The sequence below is a fragment of the Equus przewalskii genome, chromosome 26, assembly GCF_037783145.1.
Source record: "Equus przewalskii isolate Varuska chromosome 26, EquPr2, whole genome shotgun sequence".
NCBI classification, from domain to species: Eukaryota; Metazoa; Chordata; class Mammalia; order Perissodactyla; family Equidae; genus Equus; species Equus przewalskii.
The window spans coordinates 3,553,906-3,564,402 of record NC_091856.1 but is presented as its reverse complement, the minus strand read 5'-3'; the positions used below and the strand labels follow the sequence as shown (position 1 = coordinate 3,564,402).

At 57.3% G+C, this 10,497-nt stretch overlaps 1 protein-coding gene across 1 annotated transcript in view; it reads right to left on the bottom strand.

Moving 5' to 3' along the window:
- Window positions 1–7,498: 7,498 nt before the first annotated feature.
- The window catches only part of LOC103543158 (stimulated by retinoic acid gene 6 protein-like), a 149,892-nt gene continuing 146,893 nt past the window's right edge, over window positions 7,499–10,497 (bottom strand). The window contains exons 18-19 of the mRNA XM_070595825.1: window positions 9,721–9,867; window positions 7,499–9,031 (exon numbers count right to left, since the gene is read on the bottom strand). Coding sequence (XP_070451926.1) covers window positions 8,883–9,031; window positions 9,721–9,867 — 296 coding nt within the window. The 3' untranslated portion in view covers window positions 7,499–8,882. The remainder of the gene's footprint in view (window positions 9,032–9,720; window positions 9,868–10,497) is intronic.

Below are 10,497 nucleotides of genomic sequence, written 5' to 3'. Positions count from 1 at the left end.
AGTATGTAACCACAACCTTACCAACACTTGGTTATCGCAGCATTTAATTTTTGCCAATCTCATGGGCGTGAAATGGCATCTCATTGCTGTTTCAATTTGCACTTCCCTGATTATAAGTCTTCTACAAGGAAATTCTGCTGCTTTTATATGCACGTGTCAAATAGGTGTTTCTCAGTTTAGGAAAATCTAACCCATCTTGTCTGATTCTGGGCACTTCTTCCCCAAGGACCCTGCCAACAGCCACCACAGCTGGAAAGCTGAGGTGCAGGAGGGCACCAAGAAAACAGCTGAGTTAAATAAGGAATCATCTTGGACAGAGGGCCCTAATTAACGCATTTGCTAATTAGTCTTTCCTTTTCCTCTTTTGGCAAGTCTTACTTCCAAGACAATACTATGGGCCTGTGGCCTTAGAACAGGGGAGAGAACAGGGATGGGGAGTGGGAAAACTAAAACACTGACATAAAAGTACCACGACAGTCTTTACGCAAAGAAAATAAAGTGACTGCAGAGCAATACCCATTACTCCACCTTCTAAATACTCTGCACACTAACAGACTCCTCTCAAGCTCATCACGTCGGGCTCCCTCTGAAACGTTCCCATCTTTTTCTCTAGACCAGACGCTGTCCCCCCTCCCTTCCGCAACCCTTTCATCTCCCTTCCCCCTCAATGACGAAATAGCCTCTCCCTTTTCCCCAGTCTACAGCTTCTGGTTCCTAGCTCCACAGGACCCTGTCCCTCTCCTCTCCAACTCCACGTCCTCGCTTCCTTCCCTTTCCAAGATGCATCCACAGTAAAAACAGCCCTCCAATCACCCACCCCAAATACAGGAATCCCCTGCAGTCCGCGGCCCTGCGTTACATGCCAGGCAGGCGGGCGACTTGTCCCCCTTCGCTGGGGACAGCTGTCCTGTCTCGGGGGGTTCTCCAAGTGTGCCAGGTCCAGACCACCCGGAAAAAACTCATTCGGTCTTCGGTGGCAGAAGCGTCTTTACCAGGGCCACAGGCGCACTCCTGTCTGGGGCATGAACGGACCTCGGGCCCTTTCGTGGAAAAGACACCTCCCGGGGACCTCCACAAAGGCAGGCAGGCCTCCCTCCTGGCGCCCAGCGGGGATGCTTTAGCCCTCGGAGCGGTAGGGAAGGGGGCCTGGCAGAGACCGAACGGTCCCCGCAGTAAGAAGTTTCCGCGGCTCTGCCCCACTCGCCCAAGGAGGCCCTCGCCCCCAGAGCACACCCCTTACACGAGTCTCCCCGCTGCGGCTCCCCGGATCGGCTCCCCAGAGCACCACCGACCCCCAAAGCGGGCCCTGCACCTCCGTCCCGCCCCGCAGGAGAGCCTTCCTCCTAAGCCAGCCCGAACGGCGCTGGGTGGGCGTGCCCGGACCGGGACCGGCGCCCCCCGCTCCCCGAGCGATCCTCCCGGCTCTCGGGGGCTGGGAGCTCCTCCTCGCCCCGGCGCCCTGCGCGGGCCCGCGCCGGCCCAGGGGGCCCGGGTCCCAGCCAGGCTACGACTCTCACCGGCTCTGTGACCTTGGGCAAGTCACTGCCCCGCGGCAGCCTCAGTTTCCCCCTCTGCCCAGCGGGGACCGGGAGAGCTCCCGCGCTGCCCGCCCGAGGGGAGGGGCTGCCCCGGGGGAAACGCTCTGTGAGCCGCTCGGCGCGGCGGGGACGCCCGGCTCCCAGGGCTCCGGGCCGGACGAGGCTCCCCCGCCCGCGCTCCGCCCCTCGGCGGGGCCGCGCTGCTGGACCGCACGCCCTTGGCCGCCGCCCGCGCGAGCCCCCCACGGCCCTCCCGCCCGGCCCGCTCCCGCCCCCGTACCTGCTCCCGGCGCTCGGCCGCAGGCGCCGCCACCCTGCGCGCCCGCCCGGAGAGGCCCGGGGCCCGGAGGGCTGAGGCGGCCGGCGGCGGCGGGCTCGGGCCGGGGCGGCGACGGGGGGCGCGGGCGGCGCGGGGGCCCGAGCTCGGCGGGCCCGGCCTGGGAGACCACGACGGGGGATGGAAGTGCGCGGCGGCCGCGGCTGATGAGGCGGCGGCGACCGCGGCGGCAGGCTTCCGCTCATGGCGGGCCCGCGGGCAGCGGCCCCGGTGGCGCCTCGACTCCGGCGCGGCGGGCGCTGGCTGGGCCCGGGCCAGAAGCTGCAGCGGCTGTGGCGGCGGCGGAGGCGGCTCCCGGAGGGGGCGGGGGCGGGGCCTCCGCGCCGCCGCCGCCAATGGGCGCCGGGCTCCCGGGCTCCTGGGCTCCGGGGCGGTGGCGGCGGGGGGCGGCTTCTGCCCGGCCTCTCGCCCGGGCCAGGAGGCTGAGGGCCGCCGGCAGGGAGCGGCCTGCTCGGGGGCGCCCCCGGCCCGGGTCCGCCTCCGGGGCCAGGCCTCCCGCGACCCAAGCCCGCCTGCGCCTGGGGCTCCGCTCGCGGCTGCCGGGGCGCCGGTGTTCGCGCCCGCAGGGTCGCCGGGGCTCGGCCCGGGAGCTGCCTCCCGCTGCCCGGCTGCGCCGCCTCGGCCTCGCTCCCCCGCTGGCCCGCGCTGCAGCCGCCGCCTCCCGGTCTCCGTTCCGACGCTCAGGAGGAAGCTGTCTGCGTCCTCAGGCTGCGTCTCCGCGATGGGTCAGCCCCGGCCCGGAGAGGACGGCTGAGGCCGAGACGGGCGGACGGAGAGGCGCCGCCCGAGCTGGGTCAGGAGCCGCGGCCCGCCGGCTCAGCCCTGGCCCCGCGCCCCCTTCTCTGACTCTCTTCCCGTCCTGCTTAAACGCCCTGGCCTTGGAGGACTGGCAGGAAGCCGGCCCCGCGCCGGGCCCGTCTCAGAGGACGGAGAGGCTGCGAGGTGAGGAGCGGCTTCTGAGCTGGGCTCAGTTTTCCCGAGAGTAGTCTGCGGGTTCGCGGCCCCCCTGGCCGCCCTCCCCTCTTGGATGGGATGCTGTTTCTCTGACGCTCGTACCAAAGCCGTGGAGGAGCAAAATTGCTCAGCCGTGTGCTGGGGTTGCCGCCAAGTGCAGCCACGTGGGCGAGGGCGCCGCTGAGCTGCTGACTCGATCGTTTCGGTAAAGGGTTATCCTCAGCCTTTCCGCCCATGCAGCCCCCGACTGGGGACCGAGCAGAGACGGCGACCAGTTGACAAGGCCCAGTGCTCCGGTGGCGGGCTGGTCCCATGAGAGAGAAGTGTGAAGGAATCTGGCAACAGAGATTTCGGATTCCACCCTGACGCTTACTAGGGGCGTGATCTTTCACGCACATGGTCATCAGCCATGTTAGGCACTGGGGACACAGTGATGAAGACACAGTCCAGGCCTTCGACGGGTCGACAGCCTCCTCGGAGGATGGTGAGATATGCTCTTGGAAGTTAGGAACTGAAGAATGAGCAGCAGTGTACCAGGTGGAGCAGGTTGTGGGAAACTGGACTGGGAAGACGTGAAGATTCTAACTGGCAAGGGACCTGGTATTGCCTGAATTCCATTCTTGATTTTTTGGTCACAGAGAAGGCAGATAACATGGCATTACTACCCAGGCCTTCAGTCTCAATGCCCGCCCACTGTAGAATGCCCGGAAACGCTGCCTCTAAACTATGGCGTTCTTCTCTCCTTTGACACAGCGCAGCAGCCTTGAGCCAAATCAGACCTATTTTCACCCCAAAGCCCAAACCCCAGTTGCGGCTCTTACAACTCCCATTTGGTCAAATGCCTTGCCCAACAGCCCTAGAAGAAAAGGAGCAGACGAGCTGTTTAATCCAGTAACCAAAGGAGCCCGCCAAGGCTGCCTTGGAGGCCAAGAAGAAACAGGCGAGAGGGCCAGGTCGGGCCCTGGGCCGCCTCATCTTGCCAGTTAAGGGGTGCAAAAGAAAGGACGGACCACGTCCATGTGTGCTGGAGATCTCCAAACCAAGAGAGGAGGGCCCTTCCTCCTCCAGCCCTGCCTCCTGGTTGCACAGTGCCTGAAATTTTCCATCAGAAGTGACCAGGAGGAGGGCCTGGAAGAGCTGGGTGCAGGATGGATTTGGGAATGGGGAGAGGCCAGAGACCACATGCCCTGTGATTTGCCAAAAGCAGACCCTGGGTGGTGATTAGGAGGAATCTGGTGTTCTTAGAGGGTGAGGGGAGCCGGAAGTGAGGGAAGGCTGCTCCACTTGGGAATCCTGGGGTGGGCTGGGAGGTCGAGGGTGAGGAGTTTTCAGGGCAGGGTGCATGGGGGCACCTGAGAGTGGGAGCTCGTTACTGCTCCCACCCCGATGGCACTGGGTGTTGTCCCTTTCCTTGGCACATTCCTTACTGACCTAGTGATGCTGGACCCTGTGATGCAGGATTATCTGGAGGTGGGTGAGCTAGGGCAGAGCAGGGGGGAGCAGGATCCTGAGGCTTAGGAGGAGAGCTCCCGCACTGAACCCTGAGCTCTCAGCACTTGGCAAACCTGTCCTGAGAGCCTCTCAGCCACCACTGTGCATGAACCGAGGCTGTGCATAAGACACCCGTCCCAGTCCCCAGGCTGGCAAAGCAGCAGAGCCACCTGACTGCAAAGCTGCAGAAGGTTTTGTGGGAGCTGGAGTCAGCCTCTCCCCCAGATGGTACCCATGGAGAGGAGACAGACGTTGGCTTCCTCCAAGTCTGGCAGCACATAAGTGGCTGAGCAGTCTCTTCCTGCCTGAGGCCTGTCTCCCTGTCTGTCATCAGAGAGAGCTGGGCTAGAAGATCCCTGAGCCTCAGCATCCATGTCCCACCAACCTGGAGCCCAGAGCCTGGCCTAGGTCCAAGCCCGTTTTCTGTGTGTGCTGCCCCCTCGAGGGCGCTAGTGGTAGTGCAACATGAGAAAATGTGAGGATGGGGGCTAGTATGGGCTAGGGGGCTCTTTCTGAAGGACTTTGGCTGTCTGGCTCTCAGAATCAGATCCACCTCTAGAAGAGGAATAAGGTGAGTAGCTGTGGCACTCATTGCAGGGGAGGGGAGAGGAGTGGAAATCAGAGACCCTCTGGGCAGGATGCTCCCTGCCCCATCCCCTACATCTCACATTTATTGGGAGAGTTTGGTAACAGAGAAGTGGGAAACCCACTGAATTGGTGGGGAGGGAAGGGGGCTGGCATCAAGGACAACTTCTGGAGGCCGGGCTGTTTACACCCATGTCTGAGAACAGGTTGGACCAGGATTGAGTTGGAGAGGAGGAGGGTTCCCATGTGACCAAAGACCCAGGACGGAGCGCTTCCTCGCTCCTCACCCCCAACAAGGCCCCTGCAGCATGCCCCACCCAGGCCCTGTCTGCATTCTGTCCTTCCCTCTGGCCCCAGGAATACAAAGTAATGAGAGATTCTGCTGCTCCAGGTGGTGCAGATCATTACAACAGAGCCTGAGGAGCAATTTGGGGCTTGGTTCCAGGACATGCAGCAGCTCAGCGAGAATGAGAGGTGAAGCCAGGCGGAACTTGGGTGAGGACAGGGACAGACCCTGCCCTTGTGGCCAACTCTCCCTGGTGGCCGGCTCCACAGAGTCTGCAGCCATGGCCCCGGGTCAGTCCCAGACCTTGTTGCATGGCGACATCTGGTGCACCTGGACTCCAGCTGCTGGGCAGGCCCTGGGAGGGACATCTGAGGTGTGGCTCCTGGTAGGCTCACAGGCGCCACTCTGTCCTGTAGCTACAGCCTGTCCTGCCAGCTGGAGCCCTGGCTAGCCCTGGAGTCCTAGTTGGCCAGCAGAACTCTGAAAGCCAAGAAGAACTGGCCATCATTGAGCTCAGGTGCAAGTGAGTGTCCAGGCTGGCAGTGGCTGAATCCTAAGGGCTCAGTAAAGCTTTGGGCTAAGCGTGGTCTTGGGGAGTCAGATCCCAGCTCCACTATTGACCAGTCCTGTGCCTGGGGTGAGTCACTTCAGCTTTCTGGGACTCAGTTTCTTCCTCTGTGAAATGAGTGATGCTAAATCATCGCTCACTTGACAGGGACAAATGGGGTGCTGTTGACTGACCGAGCACTGAGCACCAGGCCTGGAGCTCAGAGTGCAGTGGGGACAGGCTGGGGAGGGTGGGCCGTCCCTGTCTTCTGTCTAGCCACCAGGCCTCCACCACAGAGCCCAGTACCAGTGGCACGTCAGTCTTCTGAGACCAGCTCAAGTGCGACCTCTCCCTCAGAAGTAGGGGCACAGCTGGGGCACTCGGGGTACACTGGGCCAGCTCCTCCTGCTCCAAGGTGAAGGAGAACATCGTGAGCCCTTCCCTGGGGTCTCCTGAAGGCCAGGAGAAGAGGGGATGACCCTGCATCACCTTGCTGCTGCTCTTCACCAGCACCTGTTTATCTTTTGAGGAGAGCAGTGTTTATTTACTGTAAGTAGTAAATGCTAGACTTGAGTAGTAGTATATTAACATCCTGTTTCTTTTACAGCCTGAGAGTTGAGGTTTTGTTCTTTCCCTTCCTATGCTAATTTAAATGAGATACAGACTCTCACATTCCTCCTTGAACCAAGAAATCTTGCAGGGTCATCAGCTTATTGTATGTGGGAGAAGGCAGAAGGGCCAGCTCTCCTCCCTGGCTATGGAAGGAGACCCCCAACAACCCCGTTCCTCAGAGGACATGTTCATTTCAGTATCGTTAACCTGGGCCAGGAGCAGAGACAGCTCCCCAGAACTCCTGGGATTTAGAGGATGAAGGTACTTTCACAGGCAGAGCAACCACTACTGACATTTGGGTGTCTTTAAAAATGACACTTGCCAGGCCCATTTCTGCCCCAGGACAGTGGCTACCTTTCTACACTGTGGAGGAAGAGGGAACATTTTCTGCTTCTCCTGTTGAGGTTTCTTTTGGCAAAATATTAGAAACTTACGGTTTTCTAGTTCAGTCTCTGGAACTGCATCAGCAGTGAGTGGGGAAAAAATCTAAGGAGAGCAAACATTCCATGTGGAGAGGACGAGGCCAGAGGAAGATAATTTGCAGATGGACTAAGGGCTGGCAGGACTTTCTGTCCTCAGTCCCCTCTAGGGGCTCCATGATCACTCTTCACCTAGATTTGAATCCTCCTGGGATCCTTGTCCATGACCTTCCATTTCCTTTTCCTGCTTGTTTCATGTCGGGGGAAAGATTTGTGATGTACCTTTTAAGGCTGAAGCTGGGCCTCTTTTCGTAAACGTTTATGCTACCTATGAACTAGGACTTCCAGCATCCCTGCACATCCTTATACAATTCTTTTAGAACAGAAATTCCCTAGAGGCCCCCAGCCTCTCTGTCAGTACATCGTGGCCACTCCTCCCTGGCTGGGACCTGATAGATCACAGGTGAGTTTTGATTTGTCAGAATATGGGTCCATATACTTGGCCGTGGAAAAACCCCCACACTCTGCTTTGGTGGCCATGGTGACTTCTGGGGCTGAATCTACTAATAGGTCTAGAAGCAAATAGGGCTGGTGAGTGTAGGTCCTGAGGAGAATCCACAGTAATTTGCAAGGCAACTACCTCAGGGAAGACCATTGCAGGCCCCTTTCTTCATGGAGCTGAGAGCACAGCAAGAGCTGTGCACATATAAATCAGATCACCACAATGTGTAACATTACAAATGACAATAACTGATATTTATTGAGATTAGGATATGTCAGGTACAAGCTTAGAAGTATTTATATGTATTAACTCATTTTGTCCTCAAAATAATTTTGGATGTTACAGGTATTACTCCCTATTTATATATAAGGGGGAAAGGAAGCACAGAAAGACAGTAATTTAGCTGATGTCACACAGCTAGACGGCGGTGGTGTAGGGATCCCAATGCTGAGTCCCAATTTTCTCAGTTTCTAAAAGCAGAATGACAAAGCTTAGTTGCAGCGATTAAGTTAAAAGAGAAGTATGGCAGACACACTTAGCAACCAACACGACTGGGTTTACAGGAGGTGCTCAGTAATGATTATTGAATTTCAGTGGCTCTGGGACTTGGGAGGTGGACAGGGACTTCCCTCACCCTGTTGGTGGGTCCTCCTGGCACTTGCACAGGCTTCGTGAGTGACTTTGAATGGTCAGACTTTGTACAGGTTCCAGGCTATCAGAGATCTTAGGCTTGGGTGTGAAGAATTTGGGTAAGTACTGGGCCTTCTGCACAACAGGAAATGTCCAGGCCTCCCAGCCTGGCCTCTGGGCCTCCTTGGAATGGTCTAAGCAGCCCCCAGCACCCTGCACTGCATACACCAGGGGGCTCCCCCTCCTCAAACATGCGTGGGCCTTTCTGGTTCCCACACCCTTGCTCTTGTCCCCCATCCGGAATGCCTGCCCATCCTGTCTCTGCCTCCTCAGATAGGCAGCTTTCCCAGGTGATGCCCCCTTGCTAGAGAGAATCTGTGCGTCTTCTTTGTGACCAAGACCCAGATCAGTTCGGATCTGTCCCTCATCCCAGTGGCCCTGGCAGGGAGAGCTCAGTGTGTGCCAGCTCTCCCTCCCAGATTGGAGGCTGGTATCATGGATTTCCTTCTCTCCCACCACCATGAGGAAGGCCTGGAAAGGAGGAAGCGACGAGGACCCTGTTGCATTAAGGCCATACTTTCTTCCAGAGAAAAACTGCGTCAAACAGTTAAACTCTCCTGATAGAGAAATTTTCCCACCTTCTTCAGTGACACAAAGTTCCATCCTGTGGTCAAACTAAGTGCTTCTCACCATGGAAGTCTCCGAGGCTGCCTCCTAACAGTGGATAGTGGAAATCATTATTGGGCAAAGTTTGTTTAAGAGAAATTCTCTTTAGTTCTTGATCTTTTTGCCAAGGGAGTGAATTAGACCTGACACTTCATTCTTTAGCCCAGCTGCCATCCTGGTCAGTGCTGTGTGCCACGTGCATGGACAGGGGCTGTGCATCGCATCACATTGCAGGGGACAGCTGCTGGGTAGCCTGGGCCTTCTCGCAGGGGCAGTGATCCTGGAATGGCCTTGTAGCAAAGTTGGAGGTCAGTGTCAGTGTTCTGAGCACGTCAACAGAATCTGGGTAAACTCCTGGGAACCATAACCTGCTGTTGATTTTCTGAGCGTGACCAGTCTGGGGTTGTTGATCAGGGTCTGCAGCAGGAGCCACCTCGTCCTGGACCTGGCTGAGACACGGGGACCTAGGATAGAATCAGAGCTGATGGATTAGGACGAGGGGCAGCTTGTCTGTCCTTCTGTGAGGCTGTAGGGAAAGCTGCCTGGTAGATGTGAGGTGTGGGAGAAGGAGCTGGACCAGGACTCCTGGGGACATGAGGGCGGGTGGAGGGATGTGCGTTTGTCCCACAGAGCCTGGTTTCTGCAGTGGTGGGAGCAGTGGTGAACACAGTCCAGATCGGTGCTGACAAGACGTGGCTAACTCGTGGGCTTCCCAGCAGAAGGCAGAGCAGAGTAACAGGGGTGGCAGTAGACGGTATAGAGCCTTGAGGGGGCAGGAGTTGGGGGCAGGGAGAACTTGTGGTGGGCAAACTGAGTGCCATCTTGGAGGGCATGCGGCCTGCAGCCTGGGATATGGGTGGGGTCTCAAACAAATGAGGAAAGGAGGACCCAGCCAGCAGAACTAGAGCTCATTTCCCAGAAAAAGGAAGAGCCCAGTCAGAAGGACAAGGACACAAGGCCTCAGGGGCCCAGAGCCAGGCTGACTGGGGACTAAGCCTCCTGGTCTTCCAGGTAGAAGGTTTCCCCGGGCAGGGAGTGTGGAGGAAGGGGGGCGGGGAAGGGTAACCTGGGACATCTCAGGGATCCCAGAGAAGCCTCAGGGTGCTTGTTTCCTGGTGTCCAACCCCAGTGTAGGTTCAAACAGGAGACTTACATGCTGACTGGTTTAGGTACCAGTATTTGATGGCCCGCTGCAGCCTCCTCTCCCTGTGGCCTGTGATCAGGATGTGGCAAAAGCTGACGAGCACAGGGTTGGTATGATAATGATCCACATAGAGCATGCCGATCCACGCACTGTAGCCTGAAATCCAGAAGACGAGTCAGGCCAGGCAGGACTGCCCAGGCTGGCCCCATCGTGCTTTTTATAGCGTAACTGCAGCATCACTTTGTTCCTAAATGGTGCCTGTGTCTTTGCTGAGAATCTAAAAAATGAGGTAGGAAGAGCTGGAAGAGTTCTTAGAGATGACATCCTAATCCATCCCTTTATCGGGAACTTGAAGCTCAGCGGGGCTCGGAGCCTCTGGCTAATATGGAGAAGGCATTGGTCACATAAGGAACGGTGAGTGAGTGAGTGAATGGACACGGCCTAGAAATAGAACAAAAACCATTTTTGCTCCACAGAAATGCCTTTGATTTTGGAGTATTTCAACTGAACAGACCGTTTTCTTAACTAAAGAAATTTCCAACTAATACCAGTAATTCTGAGATGTGTTCTTTCTCAAAATTTTGAGAGCCATGCATTCGTAAATTACCTGCTAACTGGACAGAATTCCACTACCTCTCACTGCCCGCCATGGTACCTCAGAGGTCTGTCACATGTGAGGGGTTTAATAGCCTGACCTCCCTTCTGAATGAGTGTGTTTTTCCTACTCAGCTTTGTAGCCTCCATGGGAAGATAAGCTCTGAATGTAAGTGAAGAGTGTGAACTGTG